This window comes from Coregonus lavaretus (genome assembly GCF_964263955.1).
Source record: "Coregonus lavaretus genome assembly, chromosome: 13".
NCBI lineage: Eukaryota > Metazoa > Chordata > Actinopteri > Salmoniformes > Salmonidae > Coregonus > Coregonus lavaretus.
The window spans coordinates 1,141,977-1,162,444 of NC_140000.1; the positions used below are offsets into that span (position 1 = coordinate 1,141,977).

Below are 20,468 nucleotides of genomic sequence, written 5' to 3' on the forward strand. Positions count from 1 at the left end.
TATTAACTTATTTCCAGATATCTTCAAAACTACCCACAATGCACTATTTCTCAACGTCAAATGGAGAATCTACTCTGCGTTAACTAGCTTGAGCTGGCTAATGTTGGCCCCAAGCCATGCAGACCAAGTGTTGGCAGTGGTTAGCTACAATCTACCAATCACGAGGAGGTGAAATGTAAACAACCAATTAGATTCCCCACAAGTGGGGGCCGCATGATCTCCGTGAAGTAGGCTACCACACTTTTTCAACCTTGGCTTAGTATAGCACGCTACAGTAGCTGACTAACTGTGCTGTTGTGATCATTTCCATCTGTCTGGAGCCTTCCTCCAATCACAGTCTTATTGTTGACTCTTCCTCTAGTCTCCTGTTCCCAATGCCACCTCTGGATTATTGCCTTTGGAATCTATCTACTTTGGATTTACCTCACTATATTGCTTTTGGATTAGCTGACCCTCCCTCAGACGGTGAAACGGCCTCTCCCGCTAAACGCCTCCCTCCTTGGCCCTTCTTCGGTAGCTACTTCAGCCGTCAATCGGTAAGTCTCCGCTCTCTCTACTTTATATCTGTTGGCTTTTTTTTGTGTGCTACTTACCTATGTCGACCGTGCTGGTTGGCTAGCTAGGCTAGTTATCTGGCTAGGCTAGCTAGCAGGATAGAATAACTAACTTTAGCTGGCTGGCTTGCTGGCTGAGATAACTGCATTTACCGGTAACATTATTTGATAACTGGTTAGATGGTGTCATGTATTTCCAAAACGTTGGTTTACTTTAATGTAGCTGTAAGCTAGGTGTTGATAGCAACTGGCTGACTCATGCAGTGCTAACGTAACGTTAGCAGGCTGGTAGGGCTAACGTTAGCAGGCTAGTTGGCTAGCAACCTTGCAAGCTGATTTGTAACAATAAATTCATTAAGTATTTGCTTGTAAGTTAGTAGAATTTTTGTATTGAAACCAGTAGTCGTGAGTGCAAACAATTTGGTTTAATTTGAAGTTATACATTTGAAGTTATTTCTGTTGGAGTTTACATTATAGGGAATAGGCTTGCTTGCTGGGTCCTGCAAAAGCATTTTCCGGCATGACTTTGGCATTTTTCTGAATTCTGATCTGTTTTATGTAATAACTCGGAAAATAGAAAAGAGAGGTGTAACTTTGCATTGGGACTTTTCATGCGTATACTAATGCAAATCCATATGTTACATGTGGTTACGTTTATGCTGCTAAAAGGTGAACCCAGATCAACTTACCTTAGCTCCTGCCTCTCCAGTGTCTCCTCGGGGGCCAAAGTCCCCTGCATCCCCCCGAGAACCCTATGAGGACATGCAGAAAACATGGACACTGATGGTGACCGGTCAGAATATCATTTTCTAATTGCATATTGATTACATTTGATTGATTAAAAGTTGACTCACTGCTGCTCCTTTTTCTCCATTCTCTCCAGGAACTCCTCTCACCCCCTCTGGGCCTAGTTCTCCCTGCAAGACGCAAGACAATGAATACAACCAACCAGTGGTGACGCGTCATATGTCTCCCGAGTGGGGCAGTGGTCTAAGGCACTGCATCGCAGTGCTAGCTGTGCCACTAGAGATCCTGGTTCGTATCCAGGCTCTGTCGTAGCCGGCCGCGACCGGGAGACCCATGGGGCTGCGTGCAATTGGCCCAGCGTCGTCCAGGGTAGGGGAGGGAATGGCCGGCAGGGATGTAGCTCAGTTGATAGAGCATGGCGTTTGCAACGCCAGGGTTGTGGGTTCGATTCCCACAGGGGGTATGAAAAAAATAAATAAAATAATGTATGCACTAACTGTAAGTCGCTCTGGATAAGAGCGTCTGCTAAATGACTAAAAATGTAAAATGTAAATGTCATTCAGGGCAGGTGGGGCCCCACCTATTTTGAGCCCTACCTGTTTAGCAACATTATTATTTTTTTTATAACCTGTTTTTCATGTTATTTTGGCATTAATACATGTCACATATCAGTTTGCAAACAATGTAAAAAATAATCACTAAAAAATATAATTGAGTTAATAAAGCCGCATACATGGTCTCTTTTTTGCTTTCTTGAGTAAGGCAGCTCCAAAATGCAGGTGTTTCAGCCTAGCTCAGTGCTTTCTGTGGTGGTGGTGCAGCCAGCGGAAAATACGGAGCATAGGGGTTGGTAATGTTCTCTAGTTGCGCCGGGATTGGCTCAGTGTTCTGTCACTCATGGGGACACTATGTCACCGTAAAATCTACGGGTAGAGCTCGAAAATTCAAGCCCCTTGGGTCCTGCCATAGACTTACATTAGAAGTGCCCATCCAAGAAGGCTCAAGGTCATTGGCCACAGAAAAAATGACGTCAAATCACGTTATATCTACCTTAGCTTTGATTGGACTGATCATGTCAACATCATACTATCAAAATCTTGACTAGCAAGCTAGACAAGCAGTCATCATCATGCATCAAGTCGGCAATCTACTGGCAAATCCTTTTCAAGCCTTGTCATATGAAGAGAAATTATAGATAAAACATATCGGTGCTCATCGGCCATTGGACATAAACATTACACAACAAGTTGGAAATCACAAATTCAACAATGAGTGCTATTGCGCCACTGCAGCTCCGGGTTTGATCCCAGGCTGTGTCACAGCCGGCCGTGACCGGGAGACCCATGGGACGGAGCACAATTGGCCCAGCGTCGTCCGGGTTAGACTCATCGTGCTCTAGCGACTCCTTGTGTTGGGCTGGTCGACTTCGGTCTTCAGTTCAACAGTGTTTCCTCCGACACATTGGTGCGGCTGGTTTCCAGGTTAATCGAGCAGTGTGTCAAGAAGCAGTCGACTTGGCTCTCGACCTTCGCCGAGTCCGTAGGGGAATTGCAGCGAAGAGACAAGATTGTAACTACCAATTGGATATCACGAAAAAGGGGGTAACGCCATGGGCCAGGTCTGAATACATTGGCCATGCTGTCAATCCAGCATGACTTCTGCTGCGTTCAAAACAACTGGAAACTCTGATCTGGAAATCTCAGACTTCAGTGAGTTCAAGACAACTGGGAACTTGGATAAAACTAGCTCCGACTGGGAAAATACGGAAAATAATTGAACGTTCATCCAACTCGGAATTCCAAGTCAGAATTTCGGGCCTCTTTCTAGAGCCCACAAGAAGGACCGCCGCGCCACCTTCCTGTTCAAGTGAGCACAGCACAATAAGGTGAGTCCACAAATGTCTTGTATGCTGCTGCATAAATGATGTAATATACCAGGGATATATGTATACTGTAGCTAAGTAATACTAAGTGTATGTTGTGTAGTAAGCTGTTAGTAGCCCATGTGCCTCACCCTAATCATTTGGTCCCTTCCCCCCTCATAACTTAGCCTACTGTTCTGACTTGATGGTGCACATGTAGCCTATAGCCTGTTTTAGAGAAATGTCATCATCGAATATTGTAAGAGCTTTCATTGTCTGCTTATATGACCCCTTTATTTATCCAACGGTTCTGACTTGGTGTACAGGGAGAACACTGTAAGAACGGCCCATGTTCTGAAATCTGTCGCTGTACATTTCAAAAGTGCTGAACAAATAGTTATATTGACCACGTCCGTCCTAGCTCGCTCATTAATGTCTTAATCGAAATTACGGATTGCCTCTTATCCGCTCGTCGTCCCCTTATGCCGTAGTTTGTACATCTCAATTGTCAGTAGAAACCATATTTGTTTAAGCAAGTCACCCATATCAGCTATGTTTTCTTTTAAAGGCAGTAAATTAGGCTGAATTAACTGTTTCGCTGCAAGACAAGGCTCCGCTGATAGCCAGGTGTAGCGGTGGTAAGGTGTTGGGACAGCTTTATGTAGGCCCCAACAGTTTGTCGGCACCGTTTGTCACCGTTATAGTGCAATTCATGTATTGTTTAGTGTTGTGTAGGGACTTTGCTGGCATGCATCTAAAAAAAATTGGGGGAGTTTGCCCCACCAAGATTTACATGCTAAAATCGCCACTGCCACTGAATACAACCAACATGGATTCTCCTGTTGTGATGCAGTAAAAAACAGATCAGATGTTTTTAGTTTGGTTACCTTATCTCCTCTCTTGCCAGCCTTGCCAGCCGTCGTCCAGCTCTGCCACTGTCTCCTCCGCTTCCCTGAAAGAGACATGTTGTCATGTTTCACCAAAATAGAACGTGTCAATGTATACGTTGTGAGATCCCAACGCACACTATCACTTGGTCTACAGCTGATTTAACACAGACTTTAATATGAGACTCACAGTGTCGCCAGGATTTCCACCAGGTCCAGCTTGACCCTGATGAACATAAATATTGTTTAAGCAGATGATTAGGTGGTTTGATTTGGCAGCCTAACAATCCTAGGTAGTAAACTAAAATAGTGTGAATCTCTCTGAACGATCCAGATCCAGTACCTTGGTTCCTTTCTTGCCCAGGCAGACCAGGGTTTCCAACGTAACCAGCAACTCCCTGTAACAGAGTCACACTTACTGTATTATTGTCTAAATAACTAGAAGTTGATCGTGTTTCTGATAACGTGTCCTTCAGCTCCAGACCTTATCTCCACCGTCTCCACGATCACCCTGTGGGTCCAGCCCTGCCAATCTGCCCAGCAACACCCTGAAGACAACACAATACCGGATGTACCAGGTGGACAAGAAGCCTATAGAGCCCCACAGTAGGGGTGTCATAATACCCATAAAACCTAGCGGTCGAACAGGGAAATGGTTCCAATTGTTTTTCCACCATTAGCAGCTAATTTGCATTTCATTTTTGGGGGTAAATACAGGAAAATATATTGATAAAAGTCACCTTGTCCTAGAGAGATTTACACGGTTATCAAAACGTCACGCCAGGGTAAGCCTACACGAAATATAGCCCTTATTTGAAGTGTTTCTAAAATCCCCTATGGTAAAAATTAATGGTGGAAAAATGATTGGAACCATTTCCTGGTTTGACCGCTAGGTTTTATGGGTTTTATGACTCATACTGTGTTACTCTGTATGAAACAGGACACTGTACAAAGGTACTAAATTCAGGAATCAGGTGAGGAATCCACATACCTTTTCACCTGGCTTGCCCGCGTCACCCTTGATACCAAAGTCACTGGCAGGACCAGCTTCTCCCTGTGAGACCACAAAGGTGGAGGAGGACATTTATAACCACGTGCATACAGACTATGTAGTACATTTACAATCACACATACAGTGCATTCGGAAATTATTCAGACCCCTTGACTTTTTCCACATTTTGTTACGTTACAGCCTTATTCTAAAATGGATTACATTGTTTTTTCCCCGTCAACATTCTACACACAATACCCCATAATGACAAAGCAAAAACAGGTTTTTAGACATTTTTGCACATTTATAAAAGAGAAAAAACGGAAATATCACATTTAGATAAGTATTCAGACCCTTTACTCAGTACTTTGTTGAAGCACTTTTGGCAGCGATTACAGCCTCGTGTCTTCTTGGGTATGACGCTACAAGCTTGGCACACCTGTATTTGGGGAGTTTCTCCCATTCTTCTCTGCAGATCCTCTCAAGCTCTGTCAGGTTGGATGGGTAGCGTTCCTGCACAGCTATTTTCAGGTCTCTCCAGAGATGTTCGATCGGGTTCAAGTCCGGGCTCTGGCTGGGCCACTCAAGAACATTCAGAGATTTGGCCCGAAGCCACTCCTGCATTGTCTTGGCTGTGTGCTTAGGGTCGTTGGAAGGTAAACCTTCGCCCCAGTCTGAGGTCCTGAGCGCTCTGTAGCAGGTTTTCATCAAGGATCTCTCTGTACTTTGCTCCGTTCATCTTTCCCTCGATCCTGACTAGTCTCCCAGTCCCTGCTGCTGAAAAACATCCAGGGATGGTGCCAGGTTTCCTCCAGATGTGACGCTTGGCATTCAGGCCAAAGTGTTCAATCTTGGTTTCATCAGACCAAAGAATCTTGTTTCTCATGGTCTGAGAGTCCTTTAGGTGCCTTTTGAAAAACTCCAAGCGGGCTGTCATGTGCCTTTACTGAGGAGTGGCTTCCGTCTGGCCACTCCTCAGTAAAGGCCTGATTGGTGAAGTGCTGCAGAGATGGTTGTCCTTCTGGAAGGTTCTCCCATCTCCACAGAGGAATTCTGGAGCTCTGTCAGAGTGCCCATCGGGTCTTGGTCACTTCCCTGACCGAGGCCCTTCTCCCCAAATTGCTCAGTTTGGCCGGGCAGCCAGCTCTAGGAAGTCTTAGTGGTTCCAAACTTCTTCCATTTAATAATGATGGAGGCCACTGTGTTCTTGGGGACCTTCAATGCTGCAGACATTTTTTGGTACCATTCCCCAGATCTGTGACTCGACACAATCCTGTCTTGGAGCTCTACGGTCAATTACTTTGATTGGTTTTTGTTCTGACATGCACTGTCAACTGTGGGACCTTATATAGACAGGTGTGTGCCTTTCCAAATCATGTCCAATCAATTGAATGTACCGCAGGTGGACTCGAATCAAGTTGTAGAAACATCTCAAGGATTATCAATGGAAACAGGATGCACCTGAGCTCAATTTGAGTCTCATAGCAAAGGTTCTGAATACTTATGTGTCACGTTCGTTGAATGACGGGTCAGACCAAGGCGCAGCGTGATATACGTACATGTTTATTAAAGTAATAAACAACACGACAAAACAACAACGGAAACGAAACGTGAAGTCCAAGGTAGCACACACAACATACCTTACACGGAACAAGATCCCACAACTAGACTGTGCCAATAGGCTGCCTAAGTATGGTCCCCAATCAGAGACAACGAGCGACAGCTGCCTCTGATTGGGAACCACACCGGCCAACATAGATCCACACATACTAGAATATACAACATAGAACATACACAACAAAGAATATACACACCCTGACTCAACATATGAGTCCCCTGAGTCAGGGCGTGACAGTACCCCCCCCCCCCCCCCCCCAAAGGTGCGGACTCCGACCGCACAACATAAACATAACAGGGTAGGGGCCGGGTGGGCATTCCGCCTCGGAGGCGGATCCGGCTCGGGGCGTGACGACCTCTCACTCTCCGCCTCCCTGTTGCGCCCCTGGTCTGGTCTGGACCTCAGCGCGCTATTTCCCCTCTCCTTCCTCCCACGATACGCCAGGCCCTGTCTGGACCCTGGTGTGGGAGACCCCAAACCTGGAGAGGGGCTGACGTCATGGTCTGGACTGGAACAGCTGACCGGCACTGGATCAGGCACTGGTGGAGCGGGCACGGGCTGTGCCGGACTGGACAAACGCACCACTGGTCTGGTACGAGGAGCAGGCACGGGCCAGACCGGACTAGGAACACGCACCACTGGCTTGGTGCGAGGGACAGGAACGGGCCGGGCCGGACTGGCGACGCGCACCACTGGCTTGGTGCGAGGAGCAGGAACAGGCCGGGCCGGGCTGGCGACGCGCACCACTGGCTTGGTGTGAGGAGCAGGAACAGGCCGGGCCGGGCTGGCGACGCGCACCACTGGCTTGGTGCGAGGAGCAGGAACAGGCCGGGCCGGACTGTGAAGGCGGACTGGAGGTCTGGAGCGGAGAGCTGGCACAACCCGTCCTGGCTGGCTGCCCACTTTCGCACGGCACGTGCGTGGTGCAAGCACAGGACGTACAGGACTGTGCCGGCGCACTGGCGACACAGTACGTAGCTCCGCATAACACGGCGCTTGCCCAGTCATACGCCTCTTCGCGTGAGTACGGGGAGTTGGCTCTGCTCTAACCCTAGGCTCCGCCAACCACCCCGTGTGCCCCCCCCAATTTTTTTTTATTGGGGCTGCTTCTCGGGCTTCCTCCTCGACCGGCCTCCTCCGTGTTGCCGTTGCTCCTCTCCTGCCTGGGCATCTACCTTGGCCCATGGTCCTCTCCCCGCAAATATTTACATTTACATTTACATTTTAGTCATTTAGCAGACGCTCTTATCCAGAGCGACTTACAGTTAGTGAATACATATATATTTTTTTGTAATTTATTTATTTTTTCATACTGGTCCCCCGTGGGAATCGAACCCACAACCCTGGCGTTGCAAACGCCATGCTCTATCAACTGAGCTACATCCCTGCCGGCCATTCCCTCCCCTACCCTGGACAACGCTAGGCCAATTGTGCGCCGCCCATGAGTCTCCCGGTCGCGGCCGGTTGCGACAGAGCCTGGATTCGAACCAGGATCTCTAGTGTCACAGCTAGCACTGCGATGCAGTGCCTTAGACCACTGCGCCACTCAGGAGACCTATAAATATCTCTTCCCATGACCACAAATCGGCCACCTGTGACATGGCCATTCGCTCCGCCTGGGCACGCTGCTTGGTCTGTGTTTGGTGGGATCTTCTGTCACGTTCGTTGAATGACGGGTCAGACCAAGGCGCAGCGTGATATACATACATGTTTATTACAAAGCACCATGGCACAAAAAAAAGATAAACGTTAGAAATATCATCATTCCTCTTACCTTCAGTCCATGTAAACCTATCGGGCCCTCGATACCAAGGTCTCCCTGTAGGAAAAAAGCCAACATAAATGAAAAGTTAAATCATATTGAGTGTAATTGGCTAGTGCGTCCTGTATTGTGTCATCATGTATTTCATCTAACCAGTGGCCCAGATTGTCCAGGATCTCCTATTGCACCACCAGTTCCCTTCGCACCCTACAAGACACCAAACAAACATTGATGTCATGAAGTGTCATAAACCGAAACATATTTAGGTTTATCAAAATAAGAGGTTGCTTACTTCCTTTCATTCCCTTGTGTCCTTTCGGCCCAGCGGCTCCTTCTGTTTGGATGCACATAGGAGCTTGGCACTAGAGAGAAATCACAGAAGATATGGTCAGAGAGGTTTCAATTATAAAAAAGAAGAAAGACAATTGTGTCCTTAGTTTTACATCCCTTCAGTGCTTCATATGACTCACCTCAAATTCAGCCTCTTTGATCTGGAAAGAGAAAGAAATGACAGCGTATTAAACAGAAACTAGGATACATACAACACACAGAAACTGTAACACTGCCCCATCTTGGCATCACCCATGACAGCACAAAACATCCCTACTCCACTTCACAAATGGAAGCTTCACTATGAACCTACCATGGTATCAGTTATCCTGATGACAGCAGCCTGGTGGTTGCTAGCTGGGAATGCCATGTAGTCCTTCCTATACAGCTCCACAGGAGAACTGACGATCTGCTTGAACTCACTCTCCATGGTTTCCTCGTTGGTGGCCACTACGAAGATCTTGATGCCAGCTGCCTTGACAGCCTCGGCAGCCTGTGAGAGCCCTCCACAGGGGCTGCCAGTGATGTGGCCGTCAGTCAGGACCACAGCGTACTGGAGCCGGGGCTTTCCCCTGGCCGCTAGCCTCACCTGCTCTATCATGTTCCTCAGGGCACAGTCGATGAAGGTACCCCTACCAATGTACCTGGTAACGAGGAGAATAAAGGATTAGCACGCTCAACTCTCATGAAGGATTGGTGCGCTCAACTCTTATAAAGGATCGGTGCGCTCAACTCTTATAAAGGATTGGTGCGCTCAACTCTTATGAAGGATTGGTGCATTCAACTCTTATGAAGGATTGGTGCGCTCAACTCTTATGAAGGATTGGTGCGTTCAACTATTATGAAGGATTGGTGTGCTCAACTATTATGAAGGATTGGTGCGCTCAACTCTTATGAAGGATTGGTGCGTTCAACTCTTATAAAGGATTGGTGCGCTCAACTATTATGAAGGATTGGTGCGCTCAACTATTATGAAGGATTGGTGCGTTCAACTCTTATAAAGGATTGGTGCGCTCAACTCTTATGAAGGATTGGTGCGCTCAACTCTTATGAAGGATTGGTGCGTTCAACTCTTATGAAGGATTGGTGCGTTCAACTCTTATAAAGGATTGGTGTGCTCAACTATTATGAAGGATTGGTGTGCTCAACTCACTATTACCTTATAATACTCCCAAAAGAGATGAAGAGGATTCATTAAGTAAGTAAGTAAGCAAGTAATAATGAGGGAGGGAGGGAGGGAGGGAGGGAGGGAGGGAGAGAGAGAGAGAGAGAGAGAGAGAGAGAGAGAGAGAGAGAGAGAGAGAGAGAGAGAGAGAGAGAGAGAGAGAGAGAGAGAGAGAGAGAGAGAGAGAGAGAGAGAGAGAGAGAGGAGAGAGAGAGAGAGGAGAGAGAGAGAGAGAGAGAGAGAGAGAGAGAGAGAGAGAGAGAGAGAGAGAGAGAGAGGAGAGAGAGAGGAGAGAGAGGAGAGAGGAGAGAGAGGAGAGGGAGAGAGAGGAGAGAGAGAGAGGAGTAATGTACCTGATGGCTGCCTCCTTTGCCCCTTCTCCTGTAGCCTGAAGAGACCCATTCCCCCGCATCAGTGACCACCTGGCTGAAGACTTCCACGCGGTCTGAGAATGTGCAGCCCACCGTAGGCCCACTGCACCCTTTTGGCCCTGAGGGTGGTGGTCTGGACCCTCTTGGCCCTGAGGGTGGTGGTCTGGAGCCTCTTGGCCCTGAGGGTGGTGGTCTGGAGCCTCTTGGCCCTGAGGGTGGTGGTCTGGAGCCTCTTGGCCCAGAGGGTGGTGGTCTGGACCCTCTTGGCCCTGAGGGTGGTGGTCTGGAGCCTCTTGGCCCTGAGGGTGGTGGTCTGGACCCTCTTGGCCCTGAGGGTGGTGATCTGGAACCTCTTGGCCCTGAGGGTGGTGGTCTGGAGCCTCTTGGCCCTGAGGGTGGTGATCTGGAGCCTCTTGGCCCTGAGGGTGGTGGTCTGGAGCCTCTCCACAAACATCTGGAGGAACACCTTGAGCTCCTTCACCAGACTGCCCCAGGGGAACTCCCTCGGAGCAACACTCTCAGAGGTGTCCCATGGCGAAGTACACGTTGATGGGGCAGTCGTCCTTTTTGGTCTGGACAGAGGGTGAGAAAATAATGTGAAGTAGTTCATGAAACATCAACCATTATTCCACCACAATGGCTAAGCTACTTGTGTATAATAGACCTAAGTTTACGACATGTATCTACAATATTGCTAAATAGTATATCGATCATATCACAACATTCGATGGCTAATTTGTAATTCAGATCCACAGCCACGGTCTCTATGCTTCCGCCCCGCCATACCATTGATGTTCCTGGGCCTCACTAGCAGGTGGTCGTATTCTGAGCCCTGGGCAGAGACCCGGGTAGAGACCCGGGTAGAGACCCGGGTAGAGACCCGGGCAGAGACCCGGGCAGAGACCCGTGTAGAGACCCGGGTAGAGACCCGGGTAGAGACCCGGGCAGAGACCCGGGCAGAGACCCGGGCAGAGACCCGTGTAGAGACCCGTGTAGAGACCCGTGTAGAGACCCGGGTAGAGACCCGGGTAGAGACCCGGGCAGAGACCCGGGCAGAGACCTGGGCAGAGACCTGGGCAGAGACCCGGGGAGAGACCCGGGTAGAGACCTGTGCAGAGACCCGGGTAGAGACCTGGAGGACCCACAGCAACAGGACAACTCTCAGCACTCCTGCCACGATGCCTCTGTGTGTGGAGGTGTACAGGTGGCTGATCTGTATGAGACTGTCTCCACAGAAAAGGAAAAGGTTTAGCGTTATATCACCTACTGTGTGGAACGTAATACACGTGTCACACGCCCTGACTCATGGGACTCTTGTATGTTGAGCCAGGGTGTGGAGATCTATGTTAGTATTTCTATGTTTTGCATTCTATGTTGTGTGTTTCTAGGTTTGGCCGGGTGTGATTCCCAATCAGAGGCAGCTGTCGCTCGTCGTCTCTGATTGGGGATCATACTTAAGCAGCCTGTTGGCAATCACTAGTTGTGGGATCTTGTTCCGTGTTAGAGGCTTGTATTGTGTATAGCCTTAGGACGTCACGTTTCGTTGGTTTGTTGTTTTTGTTCGTGTGTTTATCGGTGAAATAAACATGTGTGCCTTTCACGCTGCGCCTTGGTCTGAGCAGACACCCTGGACACAGGTAGTGGAGCAGAGATCATGGACACAGCCTGACTGGTGTTTGCGTCCCAAATGGCACCCTATGGGTCCTTGTCAAAAGTAGTGTACTACATAGGGAATAGGGTGGCATTTGGGACGTAACCTGGACTTTATCACAGGAGGTACATATAACAGCAACAGTTGACAGATTCACTCACAATTGGAGAGAAGAGGAACTTGTACTGTACCCGCTTAGGTAGCCAGGTGAGATGAATGAAATGGTCAGATACAGTCAAATGAATAGAAAAGAAAGTTGACTAGAGCTGATTTAATTTCTAAGTTTAATTACACATTTTTAATAATACACAACACGAGAACAAAGCAAATCCAAATGAATTATCGGTAACATACATAGTATTTCATTTATTTTCCCCATCGTAATTGTCATAATGTCTACTATATTCCACCAGTAAGTAGCACAAAGACAACTGTAGTTAAGTATATTTTAAATATAAATAAAGTTGCCATAAAGTTAATAACCTGTAGCAAGCAGAGTGAAATCAAACATCCCAGCCAATATTGCTGGTCACACGCCAGTTCTACACACGCGTTTATCCTGAAAGGATAATCACTAAAGACTAGGTGTTAGTGAAGCCGAAGAGACATCTACAGGACATAGGATATCTTAGCACTCTGAACTACAATGATTACACAATATTCAAATTCAGTATTCCATTATGAGCCCTAATATTATGGTATCAGCGGACAACAGAGAATGGGAGTATTTAAGCAACTATACACCTATAGGTTAACTACTCTACAACTTCATATGACAACAGACAATTATTATTATACAACAATTACATATTTACAAACTTCAATCACAATCCCTTAACAACTCCTTTGCTTGCGGTGTAGACGACAATATTTGTGTTGAAAGTCAAAGCGGCGGGTGAGAAGGCAATAATACCCTATTTACAGTGCTCCCTCACACAGAGTGAAGGTCATAGAGTGAAATGGATCCTAGGTAGGTTTTGCCGGAAGCGTACAGTCTGGCACTAATGAATAAGAGGTTGAATGTTCCTGTTGAGATGGTCTTAATAGGAGCGGATGGCTGGAGGGATGGCTGAACACGCCTCCTGGTCCAGAGAGGTGTCAATCACTGGTCGGTACTCCAGAGCCACCTGGGACATGACAGAGAGAGAGAGAGATCAGTCTCCTAGTATGCTCAATGGAAATAAATGCTTTTTAGTCCGGACAGGCTTGATTTTGTTCAGGGAAATTGGCCATTTGCGTTTCCACCAAAGCATTACCACCAGACACACAGACAGGAGTTGTGGTAGTTGTTTTACCTTGCCAGTCTTAGGATCCACAGAGGACATGGTGTGTTTCCTCCAGTGCTGTTCGAAAGGCTTCCTCTCCTGTCCTGCCAGAGGCCTGGCGTAGTCCAGCTCATCCATACGGTCCTTGAACACACAACGTCCGATTTAAGTCCACTGCCTATCAATTAACCAATCAACCAATCAACCAACAAATCAATCAATCAACCAACAAGTCAAGCAATCAACCAATAAATCAAGCAATCAACCAACCAATCAATCAATCAACCAACAAGTCAAGCAATCAACCAACAAATCAAGCAATCAACCAACCAATCAATCAACCAACAAATCAACCAACAAATCAACCAATCAATCAACAAATCAATCAACCAATCAATCAATACCTGTATCGCTCCAATTGGGAGATTTGTAGTGCAGCTTTGAGGCCCTGAGTTGTAGATCCCTTTATTTGAGTGTCTGGTTGGAGAGCTCTCCCCGTCTTATTTATCTATCTCTTATTTAACCTTCTCTCACCTTGTAGTCCTCCCGGGAATGTGCTCCCCTGCTCTCCCTGCGGGCCTCGGCAGAGTGGATCGTCTGCATGGCATTCAGCATCAAGTTCTGCAGCTCCAGAGACTCCACCAGGTCAGTGTTCCACACGATACCTGACAGAACGGGAGGGAAACGTCAGTTAGAACAACCAACACCAATCCTGGGGTCTGACGATCCTGATCCTGTGTTTTAATCTAGGTATGGTAAAACCATAACCGCGCAAATTAGTTTGGGGGTGCTGAGATTTTTCGCGGACGGGGACGGGGGGGGGGTTAAATGTTTTGCCTGTGCTACAGACGGCTATATCAGTCCGCTAATACAGGACGAGTAAAGGCCCAGTGCACTACTTCTGTGAACAAATCATTTCCCCAAAAAATATAATTTTCATGGTGTGCTGCAACACCCTCAGCACCACTACGGCTATGAGTAAAAGTGTCTTAAATCAAGAGATATGATAACACAACATAAAGTCAACAAATGTAAGTGAGATCAACTCTGAATATTAATTTGAGGTAAACTACTGACCTCGGTCAAATGTCTTGATGTCCTCCATGGTCTGGTAGATGGCGTCCATCTTGTCACATCCCTCTTTCAGAACATCTCCGGTACGGAACACTGCTGCATGGTTCTGCATCGTCTGGAGACAGAGACAAAAAGACGAGAGGATTGGTTTTAAAAAGCTCAGACATGACAAATGAAAAATCTATGTGTACCACTGCACTGCCTAGTTAAATACACTATACTGTATACAGATGCCAATTCATTTCAACAGAAAACCTTTTAGCCAACATGTATTCCTCACTCTCTGCATGTTGAGTCTGATCTCGGAGGTTCTGGTGTTCCCGTTAGCGAACCTTATCTTGTCCAGGTTGGCCACAGACTCCTCTCCAGCACTGGGCTTCAGTGGGGAAAGCTTCTCACCTAGAATGTCAAAAACAGAAAGTCAAACTCCAAGCATATTAAAGCATTATTAGCTATTCGTTTTTAACATGACTGATAAAGAACAATAAATCAATAATCTAACCAATCAGTCATAATGTGAAGAGCCTGCTTACCTGGAGTGCAGGTGTCAGCGATGGTGAGGGCACAGGCTCTGCCAAACACCACCAGATCCAGCAGGGAGTTGGCACCCAGCCGGTTGGCACCATGGACACTGGCACAGGCAGCCTCACCACAGGCATACAGCCCTGGTACCACCTTGTCCTCCCCTTCAGTATGAGTTATGACCTGAGGGGGAGATGACCAAGATAGTTACAGGTCGGTCTAGAGTCAAATACTGTCTATCTAGTTCCGGGTAAGATTGATTGATTGATTTACGTGAAGTTTCTTGAAGGACAATAAATGTTGTCAGCTAATCAATCAATCTGTTTTACCCAGCCATAGTGATCACAATCCCTTACGGAGAAAATAAAATCCCCAAACAAACAGTGAGAATTGTAAAGAGTGTTATAATCTACCTGTCCCTTGTAGTTAGTGGGGACTCCTCCCATGTTGTAGTGGACGGTGGGCAGGACGGGGATGGGCTCTTTGGTGACGTCAACCCCAGCGAAGATCATGGCCGTCTCAGAGATACCAGGCAGGCGGGTGGCCAGCTGCTGTGGGGGCAGGTGATGCAGCTGCAGGTACACATGGTCTTTCTCTGGACCACAACCCCTGGAAATGAAAAGAGAGTTCTGTGAGAGAGTGTCTTTCTGTGAGAGAGTGTCTTTTTTAAGTAGAATCATTGATTTTAGTGCCGATTTCAAGATGTGGCCTCAAATTCCAATTCAATTTTCACTTCCATCTCCAAGAATGAATGCTATTAAGGGGGTTAGGGATTGAGTCAACTACTGGTGGATAAAAATATGTAATGAAATCAATATTGAGTATTGTTGATGATCATACCTTCCCTCGCGGATCTCAATGGTCATGGAGCGTGACACCACATCCCGGGAGGCCAGATCTTTGGCGTTGGGAGCGTAGCGTTCCATGAAGCGCTCTCCTTCACTGTTGATGAGGATCCCTCCCTCGCCACGACAACCCTCAGTGATGAGGCAGCCGGCGCCATAGATACCTGACAGGGTTACATCACAGCTATGGTGTCAGGTGTCACCTCAGGTCAAATATACACGGATGACCTTGGCATTTACGTAATGAAAGGTCAGTCAGTTGACCTTAAAACAAATCCTCACTGCTTACAGTAAATATGGATTTCATAAGTGGGGAGTGGCTATGGCTCTCCTTACTGGTTACAGTGTGGTTACAGTGTGGTTACAGTGTGGTTAGTGGCTGTGGGTTTACAAGTTACAGTGTGGTTACAGTGTGGTTACAGTGTGGTTACAGTGTGGTTAGTGGCTGTGGGTTTACCAGTTACAGTGTGGTTACAGTGTGGTTACAGTGTGGTTACAGTGTGGTTAGTGGCTGTGGGTTTACCAGTTACAGTGTGGTTACAGTGTGGTTACAGTGTGGTTACAGTGTGGTTAGTGGCTGTGGGTTTACAAGTTACAGTGTGGTTACAGTGTGGTTACAGTGTGGTTACAGTGTGGTTAGTGGCTGTGGGTTTACCAGTTACAGTGTGGTTACAGTGTGGTTACAGTGTGGTTACAGTGTGGTTAGTGGCTGTGGGTTTACCAGTTACAGTGTGGTTACAGTGTGGTTACAGTGTGGTTACAGTGTGGTTAGTGGCTGTGGGTTTACCAGTTACAGTGTGGTTACAGTGTGGTTACAGTGTGGTTAGTGGCTGTGGGTTTACAAGTTACAGTGTGGTTACAGTGTGGTTACAGTGTGGTTACAGTGTGGTTACAGTGTGGTTAGTGGCTGTGGGTTTACCAGTTACAGTGTGGTTACAGTGTGGTTACAGTGTGGTTACAGTGTGGTTAGTGGCTGTGGGTTTACCAGTTACAGTGTGGTTACAGTGTGGTTACAGTGTGGTTACAGTGTGGTTACAGTGTGGTTACAGTGTGGTTAGTGGCTGTGGGTTTACCAGTTACAGTGTGGTTACAATGTGGTTACAGTGTGGTTACAGTGTGGTTACAGTGTGGTTACAGTATGGTTACAGTGTGGTTACAGTGTGGTTACAGTGTGGTTACAGTATGGTTACAGTGTGGTTACAGTGTGGTTACAGTGCGGTTACAGTATGGTTACAGTGTGGTTACAGTGTGGTTACAGTGTGGTTACTGGCTGTGGTTCTTACCGGTGGGGTGGAACTGTACAAACTCCATGTCCTGGCATGGTAGGCCAGCTCTGGTTACCATGGCGTTGCCATCCCCGGTGCTGGTGTGGGCTGAGGTACAGCTGAAGTAGGTACGGCCATAACCCCTACACAGACAAAGAGAGATAGTTAACCCCTACACAGACAAAGAGAGATAGTTAACCCCTACACAGACAAAGAGAGATAGTTAAAACCCTACACAGACAAAGAGAGATAGTTAACCCCTACACAGACAAAGAGAGATAGTTAACCCCTACACAGACAAAGAGAGATGGTTAACCCCTACACAGACAAAGAGAGATAGTTAACCCCTACACAGACAAAGAGAGATCGTTAACCCCTACACAGACAAAGAGAGATAGTTAACCCCTACACAGACAAAGAGAGATAGTTAAAACCCTACACAGACAAAGAGAGATAGTTAACCCCTACACAGACAAAGAGAGATAGTTAACCCCTACACAGACAAAGAGAGATAGTTAACCCCTACACAGACAAAGAGAGATAGTTAACCCCTACACAGACAAAGAGAGATCGTTAACCCCTACACAGACAAAGAGAGATAGTTAACCCCTACACAGACAAAGAGAGATAGTTAACCCCTACACAGACAAAGAGAGATAGTTAACCCCTACACAGACAAAGAGAGATAGTTAACCCCTACACAGACAAAGAGAGATAGTTAACCCCTACACAGACAAAGAGAGATGGTTAACCCCTACACAGACAAAGAGAGATGGTTAACCCCTACACAGACAAAGAGAGATCGTTAACCCCTACACAGACAAAGAGAGATAGTTAACCCCTACACAGACAAAGAGAGATATTGGATATAAGGACACATATGAGAACACAAGATGATATGCAGCATGGTGGTTGCTATTGGTGTAGACATTTTGAGATGCATAACCCTACTGACTCAAAACCGATTGTCAGGACATTACAGGGCTTAATTATGAGGGATATGATACATATTAAAGGCTCTGGGACAATAACAAGCATACCCAGTAGCAATGACAGTGTTCTTGGATCTGAAGCGGTGGATGGATCCGTCCTCCATGCAGAGAGCGATCACTCCTCTGCACTCTCCATCCTCCATCAGCAGGTCCAGGGCAAAGTACTCCACAAAGTAGCTGGTATCGTACCTTAAGGACTGGAGAGGAGAGGAAGTACAAATGGGACATTTAAAATCAAAGATACATGGTTGTATAAACAACAGTCAATGTGTCCAAGGTCTCAGACTGAAGCCAGACTCGTGAACGCCAACTAAACCACTGCCTCAGCTCTTTTTCCAGCTTTTGTTGTTGAACCACCACACATTGGCCTTGAAATGTTTTTGTACCATTCACCTTAGGGACCACAATGGAAATAAGTTGATTTACTTTTTGTGTTTATCCCTGTCAAGTTTTTTTAAATCTATGTACTTGTGTTTTAACTGCCAAATAAAAATCGGTCAATGAATCAATCAAACTAGAGAACATATTTGATCAAGCGAGTCTCGTAACTGTCTCATGATAACATTAGACATACCCGTCCATAGAGTGTGTGAAGTAGGGAGTGTCCAGTCCTGTCAGCTACGCAGCAGCATCGGTGTGCTTGGCCTCCCTTTCCAAACTGCAGGCTCTGACCCCCGAAGGCCCTCTGATAGATCTTCCCATCCTCTGTCCGACTGAAGGGCATACCAAAGTTCTCCAGCTAGCGGGGGTGACAAAAAACAATGTGATACAACCATATTACAGCGCTTTCTTTTATGTCTTTGGGGAAGAACAGACTAAAACACCAGGATCTGTGTCTGAAATTGCACCCTATTCCCTATATAGTGTAGTAATAATCTATCACCTCCACCACAGCAGCTGGGGCCTGCTCCGTCATGTAGTGGATAGCGTCCTGGTCCCCTAGCCAATCAGATCCCTTCACTGTGTCGTAGAAGTGCCACCTCCAATCATCTCCCTCCATGTTACCCAGGGCTGCATTGATCCCACCCTGGATTAGACAAGATCAAGATCAACACTAATGAATTCAACATTCATTCATTCATTCATTATTTAGGATAGGACACCAATGTAGAACGGTAAATGAATAAAGTGCATTTCCATTCATTCATCATAATAGTACTGTAATGATCATGTCATTTCACACGCACTTGAACTACATGTGATTGTTGAGAAGCTACCCAACTACTCCCAAGCCAAACCCCAATTCCCTCCAACTAGTAAAATATGAAATAAGGTATGAATCCTTGATGCATTGATGTCAACGGGAGACTGAAGTTAGGATTGACCCCTAAATATGCGTAGGCATACCTGTGCTGCCACAGTGTGAGACCTGGTAGGGAACAGCTTGGTGATACAAGCTGTGTTGAAGCCAGCCTCAGACAGACCAAAAGCAGCTCTCAGACCTGCTCCCCCAGCCCCTACCACCACCGCATCAAACTCATGATCCACTACCGGGTACTGGGTTGAGATCTGAGGATCAGAATAATATTGACTCAGATACACACAGACAGACAGACAGTGACCTCCTGTGAATATTGATAACTAAAAAAAACATGGCTGATATGACATTGTAACAAACAAAATTGCGAGAAAATCATACAAATTAAAAGGGAATCTTAAAAATATTAAAATAAACTATGCATATTGTATGTATATATGCAAATACAATATGTATATACAATGGCTTCATAACAAGAATGTCTCTTGAATACATTTATTGGAAGAAAAAAACAGTCGGTGTTATCCTTGTGTAACTCACATCATCTGACACTTTGGCGTAGTCCTTCTTCCCATAGATGGAGAAGTGAAAGCTCCTAGAGCTACATTGGGCTGCTACAGGGAGCTATTAATATGGGGATAACATGATAAATCAATCATTCATCAATAGGTACTGATCATAGACATATAATTAACAGTCAAATACATAGAAAACAGAACCCACAAAACCCCAATGACATATTAAATAAAATCAAGGTGGAAAAACACTCAAAACCTCAAAAGAATATCCGTATCATTATGAATAGGTCATTTTGCAAATACAGTATATATATATATTTTTAAACATTTTTACAGACAGGGTCTGGTCTGGCCTGGATGACAGTTATGAAAGGCTGTGTCTGCTACTGGTTACGAAAGCTGTTGGAGAGGCATTCCCTCCCCCTTGCAGTTACAAAACTGACTTTTCACAGACTACACAAATGCATTATTCAAAAATAATTATTAAACTCACGGCTTTAGATGATAAAACCCTCTTGGTCAGGACTCTGGATATACTTGCCATCCTTGTTATTCACAGGTTTAATGCTAGCAGCTACAAAGAAACTGTGCAGAATTGAACAGAGATATATTGATTGGGAGTAAATGAATACGTTCGTAGGGCCCCGCCCACTGGAAGAAACCATCTCAAACGTCTGGAAAGCAAGGGGGAGGCGTATGCCTTTTGACAGCGCTTAAAGTTCTAAATCCATTTCTGCACACATTAGATAAAATAATTTAATTAAGACTGACAAAATATTAAGTTTTAAATGA

At 46.3% G+C, this 20,468-nt stretch overlaps 1 protein-coding gene and 1 pseudogene across 2 annotated transcripts in view; both read right to left on the minus strand.

Moving 5' to 3' along the window:
- Positions 1-12,888, minus strand: part of LOC311139274 (collagen alpha-2(VI) chain-like) — a 25,360-nt pseudogene extending 12,472 nt beyond the window's left edge. Inside the window, exons 1-16 of the transcript in view lie at positions 12,860-12,888; positions 11,073-11,509; positions 10,690-10,858; positions 10,269-10,389; positions 9,064-9,394; positions 8,891-8,911; positions 8,717-8,782; positions 8,574-8,627; positions 8,433-8,477; positions 5,041-5,103; positions 4,534-4,597; positions 4,393-4,447; positions 4,240-4,275; positions 4,050-4,114; positions 1,409-1,471; positions 1,244-1,306 (exon numbers count right to left, since the gene is read on the minus strand). The product of the transcript in view is annotated as a collagen alpha-2(VI) chain-like (transcript). The remainder of the gene's footprint in view (positions 1-1,243; positions 1,307-1,408; positions 1,472-4,049; positions 4,115-4,239; positions 4,276-4,392; positions 4,448-4,533; positions 4,598-5,040; positions 5,104-8,432; positions 8,478-8,573; positions 8,628-8,716; positions 8,783-8,890; positions 8,912-9,063; positions 9,395-10,268; positions 10,390-10,689; positions 10,859-11,072; positions 11,510-12,859) is intronic.
- LOC311140614 (succinate dehydrogenase [ubiquinone] flavoprotein subunit, mitochondrial-like) lies at positions 12,205-20,312 on the minus strand. Its single transcript, XM_084175744.1, has 15 exons — positions 20,170-20,312; positions 19,699-19,782; positions 19,248-19,409; positions 18,784-18,927; positions 18,475-18,639; positions 17,949-18,097; positions 16,927-17,051; positions 15,639-15,807; positions 15,212-15,407; positions 14,810-14,981; positions 14,557-14,675; positions 14,280-14,391; positions 13,737-13,867; positions 13,233-13,346; positions 12,205-13,064 (listed from the first exon to the last, which is right to left on the minus strand). Exons 1-15 carry the CDS (start codon positions 20,218-20,220, stop codon positions 12,978-12,980), a joined length of 1,980 nt encoding a protein of 659 aa, XP_084031870.1. The 5' UTR covers positions 20,221-20,312; the 3' UTR covers positions 12,205-12,977.
- Between the last annotated feature and the right edge of the window lie 156 nt (positions 20,313-20,468).

Coding starts and splice junctions, on each gene's coding strand:
- LOC311140614 (XM_084175744.1), bottom strand. CDS start 20,220: ATGGCAAGTATATCCAGAGTCCTGACCAAGAGGGTTTTATCATCTAAA. Junction 19,783..20,169: donor GGGTTTTATCATCTAAAGCC/GTGAGTTTAATA, acceptor CCATATTAATAG/CTCCCTGTAGCAGCCCAATG. Junction 13,868..14,279: donor CATCAAGACATTTGACCGAG/GTCAGTAGTTTA, acceptor CCGTTCTGTCAG/GTATCGTGTGGAACACTGAC.